Raw genomic sequence first — 21262 nt, 5'->3', positions numbered from 1 at the left:
GTATCTGGACGCCTAATGAGATGCCTCTCGACCTGCATCTGAAAAACAACAACATAGTATGGAATGAGAACCGAAGGTTCTCAGTATGGTAAAGGTGCCACACACATAATATATAAGGTCCTGGGAATGCTAGAGGCTATCCTAGAACGCCGACACTCAGATTATAGAGCTTAAAGTATTAAACAGAAGCCATAAAAGGTGGTTTTCTAAGAGCATCTAAACCTAACTTAACTTAACCTTAAATCCAAGTTCCATACTACCATTCCTCCATACCTCCATCTCCGTCAGCATTTCACAGACAAATAAACAGATAAAGACAAGCACAAGAAGGTTACAACTACTGCAGGTAAGAAATATACATTTAGCATGGCAAATACATTTAGGCACATCCAGTTAATGCACAAGAAAGTAATTCAAGTAGTATGCATATGATGCATGCTTGTCCTTTGGCTGATGAGGCTCATCTGTCGGTTATCCAGCCAACCCGACAAGTACGAAAACCTTAGACTGTCCCTCGACGTGCATTCCTAAGCGTCTATGCATAGCTTTTTTTTTCAAATAATAATTATTGCTCAATGGGGGTTAACATTCCCGGGAATTTATAAGTTCCCGGTCACCCTTACGTTGTAGGGTCAACAGAGCATCGAGTTTTCAACCTGGTACACGTGGTGGCAAGCCACGATACTTTATCCAGGAAATCTCATATCTCAGATCATTTAATCATTCAAGCCAGCTGTCATACATGATCATTCATTTGATTATCAAGCCAAGTATCACACATGATCATCCGTAACATTTCATAATCAATTCATCAGTTTTCAGCTTTACTTCACCTCCAAGTCATTCTCATTTCCTAACTTCATCTGATTATCAAGTGTAATACTACTACTCATGACTAAAGGAATGGAAATAGAGATTTAGAGGTTTGAAATACAGTTTAAAACATTGAAAATCATGTTTGCTGAAACAGGAGTCACATGTACGCGTGGCTCACGCGTGCGCGTGGGAGTGTGAAGCTGCAACTCACGCGCACGTCCCTTTGTCATGCGTACGCATCGGTGAAAACTTCGTGTCACGCGTGTACGTGGGTCACGCGTACGAGTGGGTCATGCTTACGCGTGGACATGCTTACTAACCCCTTACGTGTGCGCATGGCATCAGTCAGGTACACATCGCCAAACTCCCATGCACGTGTACGCGTGTGCCACGCGTTCGCGTGGACGTACGTTCTCTTAAAAAAACCAGAATTCTATAGCAGAGCTGCAGAATCATAAAAAGCTTCCTGCATTGTTACATATAAGTTACATATTCCACAACAAAATTTTCGACGGGCATAACTCAATCGTTTTAAATTATTTTTCTTCCGTTCTTGAAATGGCATAAACTTCATGGACTCAATTTTCATTTAAAACAATTTAATTAAAACCAAGGCAGCCCCTCAAAACTCAATAAACTCTAGGCTCAGCTTCCTCCAAGTTCCAATATTCACAATTTCAAGCTCCAATTATTTATTCACAACCTAATACACATTCATAACACATATATACCCAATTTAATACTCAAAGCTCAAATTCAGTGAAATTAAAATAGAATTATGGTTTCCTCACCTTACCCAAGCTTCACATAAGCAAGAGTGAACGTTTTCCTCAAGCTAATTGGATCCTAAAACATCAGAAATAAAAGAAATTCAACATTCCTACTCAATTTTCGAAAATTTGGGGGAAGAGGAGTCTGAGTATGATTAAACAAGTTACCAATGAAATTGTTCCGGTAGAAGTGTAGAGCTCAATGCGATGGACGCGTGGCCATAAACGCTGCGGCAATCGGAGCTCGGACGGAGAAGTTACGGCGAGTGGAAGGTTGCCGTAAGGGTTCGGCGCTCTTTTCTCTTCCCTGGAGCTGAATGCTTTCGACTTGCTTCAGCTAAAATGAAGAGAAGAAGAAGCGTGGGTCCATTTAAAGGTTGGCCCGGTTGGGTCCACGGTCCGGTTTGGGCTCGGTTCAATCAGTTTGGTCCGTTCGGTCCAATCTTGAGCCGATTTCTTCGAAATTGGTGTTAAAATTCTCGTTTCAATGAGCTCTATCCAAATTTAACGGGGTTTACACAAAATGTGAAGCTTGCGAGTGCGAATGATAGTGTCTAGCTGCTTAACTGTCTTTAACTGCTATCTGAGCTACTTGCTGTAACTGCTATCTATACCTGTGTTTACCTTGTCTGTTTTGCCTGTGTTTGTTCTGGTGTGGTACTTTTGAGATTGAATTTTGGTTTTGAATTGATGATAGTGTTGGTTTATTGCGTGATTGGTTTCTGATTGAGGTTTAGTAAAGTATGAAATATCAAGCTGGTTTAGCATAGGCTTAATGAACCTATGTTTGGAATAGGTTGGTCATTCATACTGTTAGGAAACTTTTAAGATTCTTTTATAAGAAAAGTGAGTTTTGGATTTTCAAATACTGAACTAATTTCTTTTAAAAAGGCTTTGAATTTTTGAGTGGTTAAACCGTCGGTTTTTAAACGATTCATAAGACATCGATAATCACTGAGTTTGAAAATAGATTTCTCTTTAAATATTTTCTTATGACAATTCTGAAACTCCGTGGTGAGACCGTGTGGTTAAGTTCTCACCCCCTATAGCTTTATCTTTTCAGGAGACGGATGACGAGGCTCACGAAGAGTTTTATTGCATTTTGCTTATTCGATGTTGTTGTTTTAATTATTATTTATTTATCCCTCACCATCAATATTATATTTTGTAAGGGATAGAAATTGTATGTTTTGTAAGTATATTATATTTATAAGATACTTATGTAAGAACTTTTGTATGTATGTATATGCTTGTTTATTTTCAGATAAAAAGTATTTCCGTTTTTATTAAAAAAAAAAATAGCAATACAATTTTGAGTCAAAAACTCTTATTTTATTATTAAGTATATGAAATCATCGTAATATTTCTTGTTATTAGAGTGGTGCAGCTAGAAACATGACATTCTAATAGTGAAGGTGTTACATAGAACACACTCAATTTTATCCTGAATCCAAGTGGTTCTGATACCACTTATTAGGGATAATTAGAGTCGGCACACTCCTAATGTATTAAACCCTATAAGCGCGAGCAGAAGCACACCAAAATTGATGTAAAGTATCACCAATAAATACAGTGAACAAAATTGTAGAAATTATAATTTTGTACAGGTGAATATTAATCATAGGTAAATAGTATTATATAGTAAATAGTATCTGCATAATGAACAATAAAATACATACTGTGTGTGTCAGCAATAAAATAACATCCCCAATTTAACGTGAAAAATCCAAAATTTCATTTGATGGCATTAACTCATGCATTAGGAAGCCCCTTTTATAGGTCAAATTTTGTATTGTAGAACCAGTTTTACGTAGTTGTATTTGTGCCAATTTTTTTTTGTGCCAACTCTTTGATTTTACAAAGCCATCAACTTTGACTAAGGTGATAAAATGAAAACCACTAACCATCCAACCCTTTAATTTATCTCATTTTGTGCTATATTAAAATATTTAAAGTCTTACCACTCTTGAAATTTTACGAGAAGAAAGAAACTAATAAAATAATTAGAGATCGGGAAAGAAATTGAGTTCAAAATTATTGAAAAGTCATTTATTATTATTATTATTATTTCTCACATGTATATATATAAGCACTCAGGAGTATACATATAACTGGCAATAGGATTAAGAATCTCCTACATACCAGAAAATCACAAAGACTATAGCTAGGGTACATCTCAGTATGTAAAGCAAAAATACAAGAGAGACAAAATGAAAATGAAAACAAAGAACTAACACATGTAAACAGGGCACTACAAGAAGCATATATAAGATTATGATCATAAGAGAATTGAGAAATGAGAAGGATTCATGTCCTAAAAATAGAAAAAAGAAGGAGACACTCAATCCTAAAGGATGAACATACAATGATACAAAACATGAGCTGAATAACACAGCTTGGAATTTATTTCCTATGTTACCTAGACAAGTTATTAGTAATTGCCTCTCAGAAAACGCCAAGGCCCTGTTCCGGTTCCCATCCTGCATATAAGGCATTTAACATATTGGTAAACAAAATTTGGAACATGGAATCATAAAATCTTTAAAGTAAAATTTGGCTTTTCTGGGAATGAGTTTGATTATTGTTTTTAAAATAGAAATGAGAAAGTATAGAGAATAAACTTTTAATTAGTAAATATTAGTTAATTATATAATTTGTGTATAATTTAAAATAAATAAAATAATTAACAAAAATGATTTAATATTAGCCAAAAAAAATTAGTTTCTTAGCGTTACTCTTTTATTAATTAGTAAGGAAAAAAGATTGTTACCTCCAAATACCGGCAAACATGCGAAGACCCATGTATATTGCCAATGCAATCCATATGCCAACAAAACCATTGGCCCTGGAGAGGAGGAACAATGTGGCAATACTTGCTAGTGAAACCAAAACCTGAAAAACAGAGAATATTATAGCAAATTAACATGTTTAGATAGAGATCTAACACCCTATGAAAATAGGAATAAATAAAGGCATTTCATTATGTGAACTAATAACTTACCAAGGAGTATGCAGAATAAGCAAAATCGGAAGCACCATAGTTCACACCATCAAATACAAAGGCTAATGAATTGATTGGTTGTGTGGCAGCAACAAACTGTTGGGGTAATAATATAATGAAATTAGCCACAAAATCATGTAACGAAGCATTACCAAATCCGTTGATAAATGAAAAGGAGAATGAAGACTATTGGAAACATAAATTAAATTTGATATATGTTGTATGTATGTACCGGGATGCCAACTCTGATGAGATGGATAACAAGAAGACTTTTGGAGAAGACACCAGCTCCAAAGTACAATCCAACGCCAACAACAAGAGAGAGGGCCACTCCTAAAATAAAACTCATTTGAAGTGTCCTTGTTGCAGCAGCAGTTACTTTATCGAAATTTTTCTCAGCAAACGCACATGCTAGAATTGCCTGTCACCCAACCAAACTTATTATTAGATACTCGTTTCAATTTTCTGTAAATATATATGTGCTTTAAGTTCCTATAATAAGTAAATAATAATAATGTATGGTATATTAGCAGTACCTGTACAGCAACAGCTAAACCATCAGCTAGAAGGGAAGATGTCAACCAGACCTGAAGACAAGTTTGGAATGCAGCCATTGGAATTGGGCCTAATCTTGCTGCCAATGATGCAGCCAATGTCACACAGAATGTCACTGCTATTACTCTTGCCAATAGTAGACCTCCTATAATAATTCAATGAACATGAGATAATAAATAACTCAATTTTTCTAGTTTGATATGTACAACTTAAATATATCCAATTACTATTATGACATTAGAGATATAATCATTTACATTTTTTTTATTATTTTAAATTTTTCAAAAAAGTAGTTATATAATATAGTATCTGAATCTGTCTAACTGAACTCAATTCTCTTTAGTTAATAATTTGATCATATGCCTTATTCATGTGGCCCTCACATGCAGTTGTTCTTATGTAAAATTAATCGTTGAGAATCGTTAAATGACAATTTAATCTAACTTATCAAATTATCTAATAATTCTCAATAAATTAACTTCACTGAAAGACAACAACAGTATGCGAGTCTCGACATTTTTCTAAAATATGATACCCTTTGAAGATTAAAGGACCATTAATTTTATTTTTTTTTAAGTAAACCAGAAAAAAGAGTGAGATTTGTTCCCATACCATTTTTGAGAAACCTAAAAATCTGGAGATCCTTCATGCTTGGAGGCATAAGGTGCACTTTTCTCATTAATATCATCAAGAGAGCAAATGCCATTATGTACCTAAAGGGATGATCAACATTATTTTCATAAGTTAAAGTTGTGCAAATAACTAGTAAGTCTTTTCAAATTACAAAATCTTTAAGACTTCTTACTGGGAAAGGACATGTGAAATGGCTGCACCTCTGATCCCCAATTTGCAGTAAAATATTAGTACTGGATCCATCGCTATATTCAGTGCATATCCCGAAACTAAATTCAATAACAAAAGCTTATATATGTAAGTGAAATTAAATTTCATTATTAAATGAAAAGTAAAAGATAATAACATGTTTAATTAGGCAGAGTCAATTTTATCTTGAAAAATAAACTAATTATTGTCTTAAAACAATATAATGGATCATTTGAACCTACGAATGACATATAACGGAGTTGTTGTGTCTTTGAAACCTCTGAAGATTCCTTGCATGGCCAAAGATAGAAGCACTGCTGGAGCACCTAAGGCTCTCAGTCTCAAGTACTTCATTGCATAGCCTAGCATAGGAGACCCCTGCATAAATTACAAATAATAAAGAGATTAATTAAATACATACTAGGAAGAACATACACACCAACTAAGTGAAATATTTTTGTGTCTAATATGTGTTAGTCTTAATGATATTTAAAGACACTCGCTATATAGTATGAAATATTTTATATTTTGAATAATTTCACTGGAGTATTTTTAGAGTTTTAAATTTCACGTATACATTATGTGAAATGGTTCCAAATTTCGTTTTATATTAAAAAATATAAATGAAAAGAATCGGTCTCACATTAGAAAAAGGATTTTATTTTTTTTAAAATCAATTAAATTTTGTCACTTTATATAAAATTTGAAATGAATTAAAACTAAATATTGGAACAATAAAATCTCACATTTAATCTCAAATTACTATTTATGACATATAGTTATATAAATACAAAAATAATATTTTATATGACCCAAAATAAAATTAAACTGAAACCGACTAGCATTGGAGATGCTTTTACATTCATATATAATTACTTAGATTTTTTTTTATTAATTAAAAGATTCTCAAAACCCAAATTATTAAGGCCACCAATCATATAAAGATGGCAAACTTTTTTTTCTAAAGTTTTTTATTTGGACAAAGTTAAAAAGGATATTATAAAAAAATATAGGTTAATAATAAAAGCGTAAACTATAAATAACAAGTAAATTAAAAGATATAAAAAATAATTAAATTATCTAAATTAATAGACCAAAATTAGTAATTCTAATTAATATTAATTTAAGAGATGCCTCCCATAAAAATGCTTAAAACGTCTTTTTGTAAAGACGCTTACATTTCATATTATTATTGGACGTATTAATGAACCGGTTATTTTAAATTTCTTAACAAATAAGAATAAAACCGATTTTTTTATAACAATAACAATAAACTCATTTTTTTAGAGATTTAAATCTCCATAAAACAAAATCAGGGATATATTTGTCTTTTTATCAAAAAGTTTAAAGATATTCGGTTTAAATTGTGTAACTCGATCGGATCAAATTGGATCTAATAATTATAATATAAATAATTGAGTTTATTATTATTACTATAATAAACCGATTTTATTCTGGTTTATTAAAAATAAATTATTAACTAGTTTAATAAAAATGTCCAATAATAACATGACACATGTAAACGTTTTTAAAAAAAAATATAATTTTAGTGTCTTTATTAAAGTGGTCTCCTTAATGTAAACGACACTGAATTTCTTAAATCAATACAAAATGATCTTTTTCCAAAATCTCAATTTTACAATAAATTTAGTCAAGGAATTTAAAAATAAAATAATAATTATTAGACTAAAAATAGAACAATTAACAATAAAAATTAGTAGATTAAAATACAGATCTTAAAAAATAAAATAAATAAATTATAAATAAAAATTTAACTCTTAAAAATTATTAAATTTACAAAATAAAAAATATCAAAATAATAATGAAATAAAAAAATAATTAATAAAAAGATAAAACAATCTTTTAATAAAATTTTTGTTAAAAATTTAAATTTTAAACAAATTAAAAGATTGGTATCAAAGTTAAAGCAACAATTTCAAAAATATAGCAATACTTTTTAATAAAGATAATACTTTTAATTTATGTCAGATGTTAAAAATTTAATGTATGATAATTTATTCAATGGACAAGATCTAATATTTTTATTTAAAGATATTTTAAACGTGTCTTTGTCTGCCAATTAATAAATATATGGTATTAATAGAATTTGAAAATATCAACAAAAGAATATAAGTATAAATTTGTTAGTAGTTTAAAATTTAGACTTGGTTTGATAAAATTTTTTGAAGAGATGTTTGTGCTTTTCAAAAGCAGAAGTTTCTTGTTTTGTATTTGATAGATCAAAAAAATCATGTGCTTATATTTGCATAGAAGTGCTTTTAAAAGTATCTAAGATAAAATTTTTTAAAGATGACTTGTGTCTATCAAAATTTATAAGTCTAATATAATCTCATATATTATAATTAATTCATTTCTAAATTTAATTCTTTCATTAATATCTATTACATTATTTTTAAATTTTAAAAATTATTTTACTAAATATATTTGTTATTGGTTGTTTATATTAAAAGTTATTTTTAATTTAATTTATTATTTAAAAATAATATTTTAAAAGTTTTAAGAAAACAAGTCAAATGCGTTGACTAATTGCATGTATCAATGACCAATTCTATAGTGTCTATGAATTGATGTCTAAATTTTACTTAACTTACTTTTTATAGTAAGTTTTAATTTTTTTAAAATTATTTATTATTATATATTTTAAATTAAATATTATTTTTAATCTTTTTTAGTAAATAGACATCATCTTTTAGGTGCCATAGCATTTACCAATTAAAATGTGAAAGACACTTACAGATTTGACTCCCATAGCACCTAATAAAGGTTTGGCTGCAAATACAAGAGTTGCAGCTTGAAGGAGTCCAAGAACTGTTCCAAAAAGAAGAGCTGTTGATGCTGAAGCAATGTGTCTTTTCTTTCTTCCACTTTTTGAAACACTCTTGCTTTTCTTACTTCTACCACCGCTAACCGAGGTAGACTTCCTTGCATTTGTAGTATTGTTATCTGGAAATTCAAAACGTTAGTGATTATCACTGGCATTTATACATAAAATATAGGTTGTAGAAAAAATTAAACGTTAAAAATATTTTTAAACAAATTCACAAACAATAAGGACAAGATGCGTTCTTTATCCGTAAAGTATATATATAATTTCTTATCACATCTTCCTTTTTCCTATTCGTTTTCTAGTAAAAATGTTATTTATACTCTCACATATATATCATATATGGCTGTATATAATTTAAGTAAAACAAACTGAAAAATAATAACTAATCTCTCTCTCACTTTCTCCTTTTAGCTACACTTCTGTAAGAATAGAGAAATTACATTATTGTTACTCTTCTCTTGTGTTTAATATCCTATACTAAAAATTATCTATATATTAAAATCAGTCATTAATGTATAATATATTTTGAAATACAAAATACTTATTGAAATGAATTAAATTACACATGTATTACAAATACATAGTATACAAATAGCACTTTTATAAAATTATTGGTATAGCAAGTAATAGAAGGTTGGTGAATGCAGTAAAGCTGCAGAGAAGATTCTAGAAGAAGCTGACTCAGCTAGAAGTAGTTAAGGCAGTTAGACAGTTATAACTCTTTTTTTCTCTCTCTTATCTGTTAAGTCTGTTAGGAAGATAGTTCGATAATAGGTGTGATAGAAATGTGTATGAATCTCACATCTCTGCTCTCTCTCTCTCTGATCTCTTTCTTCTTTTATCTATATATGTTGATAGAAATTTGAAATTCCAAAATATAAAGAAGGGGGGAGTAAAGAAAGTACCATGTCCAGTATTATTTGTGACATTTTCTAAAGTGCAACCATCCCCATTATTTTCCAAGTTCTTAGGAACTGAATTCAAGTCAGCATCACCACTTGGAACCTCGTCAGCATTCTCATTGGGAGCACCTTTTTCTATGTCATCCTCATCATCATCAGGCATGATTTCATTGGACTTGGCCTTCATGGTATCCATGGCTGCAGCTTTGTTGTTATTGATTTTCTCAATGGTGTCTTCCTCAGCCACAAAGGAAGTTGTGATACTAACCAAAGGGAAAATGGTGATCCTTGAAGCTTGGTTGAACAAAGCTATAGAAACTCCTGCTGCAGCAAGTTCCACCGGTCCTACAAATAACAAACAAGCAATGGAAATACCTTTTCTTAATAATTACACAGATTAATGATAGTATAGAGAATTGTGTTTTTGTGTATTATACATCAATTTCACAAGCCAATCTAATTTTGCAGAGTATACGAAACTATAATCAATTTATTTTCTCCAACTATCAATAAAGGGTGTTTGTGTTTCTGTCAAAAAGGAATAAAGTGTGAATGCAAGTTCAAAGTTCAAATCATGAACCGGCATTGATATCATCTAAAGTAAAGTTGCATCAAAAGGTGTTGTTGTAGATACCTAAGTGGCCAATGAATGCTGTGTCTATGAGAGAAGCAATGGGATCAGCAGCAACAGCAAGTGCAGAGGGAAATGCAATCCCCAGAATCTCCTTTGCAAGAGAATCCATCTTGAAAATAAGCCTACATACACTCCCATCAATGCAATAATTAAGATCCATCATAATGTATTAATTAGTGAACTTATTGCATGAATAAAGAAAATCAAAGCTTATAAGATATACAAGTACATACCTTGCATCTTTGAAGAAAACTGAGAGAGGAAGTTTCCACTTATTGTTTGAAGTAATAATGGCATTACTATTATTATCGTCCATATAATGTGTCTCTTGTTCCTAGAATCTTAATGCGATATAATCCAGAAAAGTGGATGCTTCAGATGCGTGCTAATAGAGAAGATTGCTTCAAATCGATCTCTCTATAGCTACTATCTGCCAAAATTTTGTGTTAGAGGTGATTCAGTATTTATTTTATACCAAACAAAATAGAGAACAATAATAATAAGCATGTTATGATATTTAATAATAAAATATTACATATACCATGCAGGAAACAGAAGCTTTTTACTAATTTAACAGTGATGAAGGATCTATTTATAGAGCAACTATTTGAGTGAAGTGTCAAGTACCCAAGATTACTTTGAGTGGTCAAAAAGTAACAGAGAAATATTTAAGGAGCATAATAATAAAATATTATGTCATTTTCATTTATATTTGTTTACCATAATGCCTTCCTCAGATATGTATATCTCCCCAGATAGATGTGTCTACATGTTATAATAATTTGTAACACATCCCATAATAGTTGGTTCAATAGCTTATTTAATTCCTTTGTCTCTTATGCGAGAAAAATAAAACATGGGTCTACAAATGTAGTTTTCACTTATATATATATATATATATATATATTAAGATCAGCTACTAATATAAAATATATAATAAGTTAAAAATATATGATAATGCTAGAAAAATAAAAAAAAGTCTAAACTGATCTTATTTAATATTTATTTATTGTAGAATGTATTAAATAAAATAAAAAAAATAATAAATTTTGGCATTTTTGGTTAATAATTTTTTTATCAAATATTTTTTAAAATATATGTGTTTGTATATAATACATATGACTGATTTTGGTGGTTAATTTCAGTGTACAAATAACATTTTTGATATTCATATTAATATTAACAACCATGTTAAATGTATACCAAAATCAATAATAAAAATTAGTTACTAATATAAAATACATATTAAAATATAAAAATATATATTAAAAATAAATTAAATTATACATGTATTTATATAGAAATACACGGTGACTGATTTAGTAACTAATTTTAGTATAAAAATAATATTTTTATATATAAATATATATCAGAGATATAATCATTTATATGTCTTCTCATATTAATTTAAGCTTTTAAAAAAATAATATTTTGACATGATATTAAAGCTTTTATAGCCAATAGATTTAGAGTTTGATTCTTATTAATTATTTTTCAAAAAATGAAAAGTAGTTCGAGGCAAATTAAAAAAAAATTATATGCAAAAAAATTCATATAAATTCAAGATAGATTTTTGCGTGAAAAAACATACTAAAAATATAAATATTTATATATTTTTTTCTATTAGCTTAAAATTTTCAGAAATATATATATAATTTGGAACAATTTACGACAATCACAATGTCAAAAAGATGGGTAGGCAAACATAAAAGATGGGACAAATATTGGTGATGCAAGAACCGTCCCCAGTAGTGTGTGTCCCTGATAGCTTCACTAATTACCCACAAAACCCATTTCAATTACTGCCAAACCAAGATGGCGTAGTATTAATTAATCAATATTAATTATTTGATTTTCTTGAAATCCGGCATCTAAATGAGGAAGCTTCTTTGATTTTCCATATGTGAAAGCGCATAAACTTTGTTTCCTTCAGTTACTGTTCACTTATTACACAGTACACACATTATAAACACCGACGTACGTTTCGTGTACATTTATTTTCTGTATTCAACAATGTATTGACAACAAATCAAAAGACAAATTTTAGGCTTAACTTCTCGCGATATGCATGGGTGGTTCAACTAGTCAACTAATTAAGTTCTGAAACTATATTATTATAACTGACTTAGATTAATTAATTCATTCTAAAAATTTAATTTTAAGAAAAGAGTAATGATAGTTAGTAACCAACTTTTTTTCTCAACATTAATTAACTTTTTTAAAATATGTTAAATTTTAAATTCTAAATTATAAATTCTATTTAAATTTTAAATTATAAAATTAATTATTTAATATTAATTAACTAAAAATTAGTTTCTATACTTTCTCTTTTTTTTTAAAAAAAATATGTCACACTCATAAATACTATAAAAATCATAATTTATAACAGACTGTGGAACTTATAACAAAAATAATAAAATATATGTGATCCCTATTAGCGTGGAGAAGAGATGCTACTTAGAAACATCTCACAACATGACGAGAAGAAATAATAACAATAATTAGTTAGGAGTGATAGATTTTGGCCATGATTCTTATTTATTCTTTGATTTTTTATTTTTTATTTTTACTTTTTCTAACATAATATTTATTTCTATTTTATCCTTTTCTAGTTCTTTTATTTTCTATATCATACCAAATTAAATGGCCAAAATTAATTTATGGAGTAGAAAAATGTTTTACTCTAAAAAATATAAGAATGTATTTTTATTGAATTAAATCATAAAAATTTTGAATAAACATTAGGTATAAAGTATTTTATTGGCTAAATATTAATAAAAAATATAAATTTTGATAATAATGTAACATTATTTTTTTAATATATTTTCTTAAATTAAACATTGATTTCCTCAAAATCTGCATTGCAAAGTGAACACGTGTCACGAGAAGATTATAGCAATTAGCAAGAGAAAAACTCAGATGCAAAATACGAAAATCATAACGTCAGGGTGACCTAAATAAACTAATGAATTACTTATATTCTACGTAAAGAAGAGAAAAGAATGAAATAAACATACACAAAATATTGATGGAATACTATTATACAATAACATAAGTATTAATTAAGTTATATAAATAAATTACATATCAAAGTATATAGAAATGGTGAGAAATTCCTTTGTTTGGATTTTATATTCTAATATTTCTAGATTCTAATAAGAGTAACCTACCTTTAATCATTAAGGCAACGAAAGCGAAGTTTATATCAACATATAATCATTTAACCCCCTAATAGTTGAGCGTCCCATGATACCACAGAAAAGCCATACTATTCTTACCACAGAATTGACGCATTGAATTAATTTTCTATACTTTTATTATTATCACGTTATTATCTTTGTCAATGGCATCGATATTGAAAAACATAATTAAAATACATTTAAGATATTATGAACAAAATTAAAACTCCTCACCTTTAACAACCTAGTATATAGTTCGCATTAATTAAGCCACTGACTTCGGATCGTTAGTTCAAGAAAAAAGGAGATCCGAGAATTTTATTAGCATTCATGCATGAGTGATGTACCATGCTTACACTTGAGTGACTAAGATTAGACTAACGTGCATATTTAGGATACATGTTAGAGTTGTTAATTAGAAATATATAAAACTAACCAAAAAACGAACCTTTACTAGTGTTCATCGAATAATCGACTACTTATCAGAATGATAGCTTTATTCATTCGTATATATATATATATTTCTTACGTTGAATCTTGCGAATTCATTGCCTTCACATGAAGATTAGCGATTAATTAAAGATCATCAGAGAATGTACTACATTCCCGATGTTATCATTTATGAATAAAAAGATATGTATGCATGTAATTATTATAAAATTACTTCTCTTAAAAATTTAAGTTAATAAAAAAATATATAAATAATTATATTTTTAATATATTTACTCAAATAAAAACCTAAAACAGGTTTGCTTAAATTTTTTGTATAGATATTTTTTTATTTGTTTTATATTATTTTTTTAAAAGATAATAAAGATTATTGAAACCTAGACCTGTTATAAAAGTTCTGATATTAATCATATTATATCATAAAATAATTTTAAACAATTTACTGATGTTAGCTGAAAAAAGATTGACTCACTACATTATTTGTATTTAAAATTCGAGCTCAAAACCATTAGTAAAAAGAAGAAAAATATTCTCTGCCACTACTCTATTGATCATTTGTTTCTAAGCAGCTATTCAGCGAGTCACCAAAACAAGTTGGATGGCTCATGGCTGAAATCTTTAACTATTTATGTGTCTTTATTTGATATATATTAAATTTTTAGAAGAGAAAATTTATCACAAAATATAATGGAAGTCATATCTAAACAATCCTATATATTATCACCTATTATTTAAGAGTATTTAGCTTCATCTATTGTTGTGTGTCCAGTAGAATTTTTTTTATTTATTTTAAAATTTAAAGTTTAGATTGATGTTTCACGTATGTCTTTAACGGAGTTTTAAGCAGATAAAGCTGTTACTTATCACAAAAGCTAGAAATTCTGTCTAGAAATTCTGTTTTACCAGAATTCAGTTAAGACAGGTAGTTCTATACCATGCAGCAATGCAAGTTGTGATGATCCTATAACTAACTCGTGGTATATAAGATATGCGTGTAACACTGTGTGTAAGTTGATTGGTGAATTTACACAATTAACCATCAACACTCATCAATATTCATCTCTTATTTTGTGAACAGAGTAAGAGAAAGAAAACAGAATCTTAATCTTGTGATATAACTATCTATTTATGTTAGTGGCTCAGCCTCATCATATAACTAATTATAACAGACTCACCTAAATTAACTGTTAACTAATTTTGTAACTAGTTTTAACTTATATTATATGTTATTTTTATGCTTCTTTCCTTCTCACATCTAGAACTTAAGCTTGCTCAAATTCTATCAGTTTTCTATCCACTTATCCATAAATTATTATTTGGACCTGTTTAAATTAGCTGATTAAATATTCGAACCCAATCTTATATAAACACTTTATAAACTTCTAAACTTAAAGTTTGATTCATTTAATGGAAGTTTGTCGAATAAGTGAATTGACCCTTATTTCTACTTTGTAGTTTTTTTTTTTAATCTCGTTTTAATATAAAAAATGAATTGACTCATATTTTTCTTCTATTTTTTTAGGACAAAACAAGTGGTTCTCTTTCGTTCAAAAAAATGTAAATAGTAATTTTGGTGAAAAAAGTCTTTTTTTTTTTTTGTCAATTCAAGAGGTTTTTCCCAAAACATCCTAAATGATTTTTATATTTTGGATTGGAGGTTAATTTAATTGGTTTTGTTTTTTTATTAGTTTTTTGGCTACACAATCATTTATTAAAAAAAATGGATACTTGATTAACAAGAAAGGGAATAATTGAAAATTAGGACACTATATATCAACAATAGTCCTATCTACAAAGATAGGCTTGACAGCACTACTTGCACACAACCAGGTATTCAACTCGCTTAGTGAAGGAAAGAGATTCAGACTGAGGTTTCTTTTTTGCTTAAGTTTTGAACCACCAAACCAGGCATGAATGTTGTTAAATATATAAAAATAATATTTAATTAATATTATATTTGTCAAATACTATAAATTTAGATGCATGTTGTTTATATTTTAAAATAAATTTATTAGGTCTTTTTAACGAATTGGGTAGAACAGACAAATTAAAATAGATAAAGAGTTATTTTTGTAGATAAGAATTCAGATAAAAAAATTTTTAAACCTATAAATATAATAAAATAATATTTTAAAAAAATTTTATACATACAAATAAAATTTAAACGAAACTTAAATTTTATTTTATCTTACTCATTATCACTCCTATGCCAAAGAAAACCAAAGAAAATAATGTGAAATATGAATGGAAAGAAAGAGAATAGTGTCCATGACACTTCACTCACAGAAAGTAAGGAAAAAGAAAAGAAAAGCAAAATGCATGCAAGTAGAATAGAAAAGGAGAAGGAGGCGGATGGCGTGTTTACGTGCATCATCACAGCATGATACACGAATTCAAATCTTAATTCTCCTTCTTTTTTCCACAATTTCTGTTCATGTATACATCATCTTTACAAAACATTATTCCATAAACGTTCAAATCAAATAATACCATTATAAGTTTTCTTTTAAAAAAAAAAACAGTTTTTTCCTTCTTTTCTAAGTAATATATATATATATATATATTAAAATCAAATAATATCAGTGTAAGTTTAAAAAAAGTTAACTTTTTTATAATGTTTTTCGGGGGGTTCAGGCCACAAAAAATTGCAATAGAATTTTTTTAATCTTTTTTATTTTTCCTATTAAATAATTTATCTAATATTTCAACAATTAAAGACTAATTTATCATTTTTTTAAATAAGTTAATTTGTCCAAAATAAAAAATTTTTAGAATTTTTTTTTACTGAATATAGGAACTCGCAACTCCTTAGTCAAATATGGAGAGACTATATTATTTGAGCTATAATTTATTGAAAAAAAATTTTAGAAAAAAATTTAGAATATTATTATTATTATTACAAAAGTATCAAGCCCTTTGATTGGTGTCTTATATTGGCAGGCACTATGATGGCACCATGAATTGGCATATTTAGATTTGAAAAATTATAGAGTATTAATATATTATCTGTCAATTTATTATTAATAATAATTAATTATTATATTTTAAACATATGTATAAGGAGATACATTTAGAAAATATATTTATAAAGACATTTTTATTAGACATAGCTATAAAAAAGACATTTTTATTAGACATATTCACAAAGATACTTTCATTAAACATAATTATAAACAAAAATTCACAGAAATTGACAAAAAATGCTATTAGAAACATAGCGGGATTGTTTAGATTTTGTAGCTACGTTACGTCGTGTTATGAATAAGATGGGAGGAGTTGTTGAGTGTGAGAGAGGAATTCTCTGTGTGATGGCTCATAGTTTGCTGAGGTGGGAGGCGAAAGCCACGGGTTTAGGAGGTTCAAAAAAAGCGTTATTCCTCTATATTTTTTCCCATTCTAAAAAGTTTTAGAAACTGACGTCAACAAGAAAATATAAAGTAATCAATTTATGTTTCTAACATATTTAGAAGAATCAAGCTCGTGATTAAGCCAGTTAGAATACTGTTGATCCTTAGTTTAATTGTTGGATCATTGATTAATAATTATATAAAATTTATTTTATTATTTTCATAATAATTGTTTTTTATTTTATTTTTATATTAAATTAAGTATTATTTCTAGATTTTTAATAATTTATTAATTAATTTATGTCTATTAAGTAATTGTTTCCAATTGTTTCAGTAAGAACAATTATTTGGGCTTCTTTTTAACTTAAAAACAAAAAAAAATTGAGTTTTTTTTTATTTTAAAAACACACTGATATATTAAAATATATTTTAAAATTTTAATTAATAAAAACCTAATTATTTACATTTTTTGAATTTAGTCTGTACAAGTAAATAATTAGAAATAGTTTGTTCTTCCGACTTTTTTATAATAGTAAATATATAATTAAAAATTTTAATAAAATATAAAAATTTAATTACAAATTTTTAAAATATAAGCATATTTATGAATTGGCTAAAAAATCACATAGGTATTCATATTAATTAAACCATAAATAAAATTTAAAAAATCATATTAATAAATTTATTTATAAATTTTTAAAATATTAGCATATTTATAAATTTGCTAACAAAATTACACAGGTTTGGTCCTTGGTCATATTGAAAAAAAAAATTATTCATATACTAAATACTCTTCATATCCATATTAAAATATAGTTATTATTAATTAATTATGTACTTAAATTATTTTTAGTTAATAAAATAAAGAAACCGTATGTTTAGTTATTAAAAAATAAGCTAAAGTATATGTTTTTCTTTAAATTGTCAAAAATTTTAAAAATATTTTTAAGTTTTATTTTGTTTTAATTTTATTCTTAAAATTTTTTATTTGCATCAAATATATCTCTGATAGTTAAATTTTCAAAAAATTTAGAACTAATTCAATAATAATGCATGATAATTATGTCTGGTTTGTTTGTGTTAAAAGTTATTCCTATGAAATTGTTGCTGAATTGGTTATAAATTTTTTAAAAAATTAGCCGTTAAAGATATATTTGATGTAAATTAAAAAATTTTTAGATGAAATTGAAACAATAAAATTTAGGATAATTTTTTAAACTTTTAATAAATTTTAAGGAAAAAATATATTTTACTCAAAAAAATATTAATGTTAAAATGGTATTTATTATAAAGAATGTAGACATTGTGAAATTGAAAAGAAAAAGAAAAAAAAAAAAAGATAAGAAGCCACAAATGTATGTGGTGCAAATCCAAATAACACTCCTTTGAGGTGTAGTTTGTGGATTTTTTTTTTACATTCCTGAAAACCTATTTTGTGTAAAACGTTCAGAAATATAAAAAAATTATGTAAACCACACGTCATCTTTCAGCATTAATTATATGTAGTGGATGACCACCATAATAAGCATTGTTTTAATTTAGATTTTTAAAAGCTTCCCCTCTTTAAATAAATAAATATTAATTTAATAAAAAAGTATTCAATATAATTTAACAATCATTTTAAATTATAATGGTTTTTGTTTCTTGTTCTTTTATCTTTTGTTTTTTCTTTAAAAAAAAAAGAAAAAGAAAAAACCTTAACTCTATATATACAGTGTGCGTGGATTCTCATTTTCTTGACAAGGGTGATAAGGATGAAGGTTTTAACTTTTAATAATACTAAAGTTGAAATAAGACAAAATTTTGACTGCACAATACAGTATATAAATATAAAAAGTAATTATGAATAATAGCATATTGATAGATAATTACTAAGAAATCCAAGGATAATATTACAATACCAAGTTACCCATGTCCATAGTTTGTTTGTACGCACTGAAATGCAAGAACGACAAATTGTAGTTCCGAGTACTAATATTAATACAGCATTTGTTGGCCACTAGGTCGCCACTATGAGCAATTAAAATCATTTCTTTTTTGCATGCTTGCATGCTTTTAATGATAGTGGAACATTTCTTGGTAAATTGAACTCACAAAGAATCCTGACACTACTAAATTAGTAAATTATTCTTCCAAATTCATACTATGTTAATAAATTTGAGTTGGTGTAATAGTTCATTTATTTATTTAAATAAATATTAAAATTTAAATTTTGTTTATATATAAAAAAATTTGTTAGTCAATAATAAATTTTTAAATAAAATTTATATTTATAATAAATTAGTTTTTAATTATTGAATTTAAAAATACCGTAAAAAAAAAATTCGTGCGGTGTCGCTTTTTTAATAGATAATGTTTATCTTTATTTTTTATTTTCTCTTTTAAAATGCATGTACTTTCTTTTTGGTTTAAGGAGACCATAAGTTTATTACAATATATTGATGTAAAGTAAATACAAGGTTTCGCCATCTATATATTGCTATACCTACGAGTTTCTACTAAGTTTGGCAATTATACTCTAGTAATATTAAGAAGGCGCTAATTTAAAATTATCTTATTCAATTTAATATTTATAATTTAATATATATATATATATTATATTTAATATTATGTATTTATTTTAATAGTAATTAATAAATGTAAAATAAGACAAATTTAAATTAATTTGAATTGATTTCAACTGTCTCCTAAATATCTTTTTGGTATACTCAACTAATAAAGAAGGAAAAATCTTTGGAAGTTGAATAATCTAGTCTCTTTTCATCTTTTAAGTCTATACTTTCCACTAATAATTGTGCAAGTTATTGAAAGCGCGTACTATCAGTGGAAAAGATGGTAAAACATTACTCTTTGTATACGAGCGAATTGCATATTCGTTCCTACCAAACTTCTTACGCTTTTAATAATTAGGATCTATCATCTAGCAAGTTAGCAACTATTCATAGAAAAATTTAAAAAGTATGTTACAAAAGTTATCAATAATATTGTCATTAAGTGCGAACTGACGTAGTGAAAAACTTTAAATGATCTTAGACAAAAAACAGTTGCAAAATGATCGAAAGACAAAACCTTTTATTTGTGAAATAGTTGTAGTGATTTCCGGAGTGTGATTTTCATGTTTATTTCTGGTTTTAATTACTTTAGCCCAACTAAGGAAGTTTTGACAGGAACTAGAATATCACGAAAAGTTTATGAAACAGAGTAATTTCTAAATTCTAAATATCAATTTGGGCAAGCCAGGATCTAATCAAAGATGAACAACAAAGGCAAAACAAATTAATTTTGTCAATCTTATTCCATGGAAACGTAACAAACATATTATTAGAGATATAATTATCATGTACATAATATGTGCATAAGAGAATGTGTTACGAATAGAACTATTTATGTATCTCTTTCTATCAGCATAAGTTTTTAATTAAGAGGAATAATTTCATGATCCTTATAATTATGATTAAAAAAGGAAGAGTAAGAAATTGGCATTGCTATATGTATCAAGATAAACTTAGTACACGTCCATCATGCAATATGATAATTTACTGATATAGATTTCAGAAAAATTATATGATATTTAATTTGTATATTTTATTGCTTTAGTAAAATTCATACCTGTAAGATATATCTATAATAAGGAAAAGAATGGACTTGTCTATTCATGCACATACGGAATTATGAGAATTAATGCAGGTTAGCAAACAAAGAGAAAGATTTAATAACATACCTTAAATGATGCTGCCTCTGTTTAGTTTGATCCTTGAGCTGTGTCTGGTAGTGAAGGCAAGTTGGTGATCAGAAACGAACTCAGTCAGCTCTTGAATTGATTGTTCTTGCTCGCTCACTTACTCACCCTCACACAGTCACAGATAGGTTCACAGATCAGAGAGACTCTATCTCTTGCTTTTGCATGAAAAAACTAAGCTACACTACTCCCCTTTTAT

General features: G+C 27.4%; 1 protein-coding gene across 1 annotated transcript; it reads right to left on the bottom strand.

The window, feature by feature from the left end:
- Nucleotides 1-3620: 3620 nt before the first annotated feature.
- LOC112772859 (protein DETOXIFICATION 43) lies at nt 3621-21262 on the bottom strand. Its single transcript, XM_025817862.3, has 13 exons — nt 21046-21262; nt 10582-10778; nt 10349-10470; nt 9718-10059; nt 8720-8928; nt 6207-6342; nt 5948-6044; nt 5755-5855; nt 5124-5287; nt 4820-5008; nt 4588-4683; nt 4357-4478; nt 3621-4066 (listed from the first exon to the last, which is right to left on the bottom strand). The coding sequence occupies exons 2-13, from the start codon at nt 10662-10664 to the stop codon at nt 4018-4020; spliced, it is 1710 nt and encodes a 569-aa protein (XP_025673647.1). The 5' UTR covers nt 10665-10778; nt 21046-21262; the 3' UTR covers nt 3621-4017.

Source organism: Arachis hypogaea, chromosome 18 (genome assembly GCF_003086295.3).
Source record: "Arachis hypogaea cultivar Tifrunner chromosome 18, arahy.Tifrunner.gnm2.J5K5, whole genome shotgun sequence".
Classification (NCBI taxonomy): Eukaryota; Viridiplantae; Streptophyta; class Magnoliopsida; order Fabales; family Fabaceae; genus Arachis; species Arachis hypogaea.
This window is presented reverse-complemented; position numbering and strand designations above follow the sequence as displayed.

What these genes read in the sequence shown, in the direction of transcription:
- LOC112772859 (XM_025817862.3), bottom strand. Translation starts at nt 10,664, where the DNA reads ATGGACGATAATAATAGTAATGCCATTATTACTTCAAACAATAAGTGG. An exon ending in AACTCCGTTATATGTCATTC is followed by an intron (nt 6,045 to 6,206) that starts GTAGGTTCAAAT and finishes TATTGAATTTAG; the next exon opens with TTTCGGGATATGCACTGAAT. An exon ending in TTTTAGGTTTCTCAAAAATG is followed by an intron (nt 5,288 to 5,754) that starts GTATGGGAACAA and finishes GAATTATTATAG; the next exon opens with GAGGTCTACTATTGGCAAGA.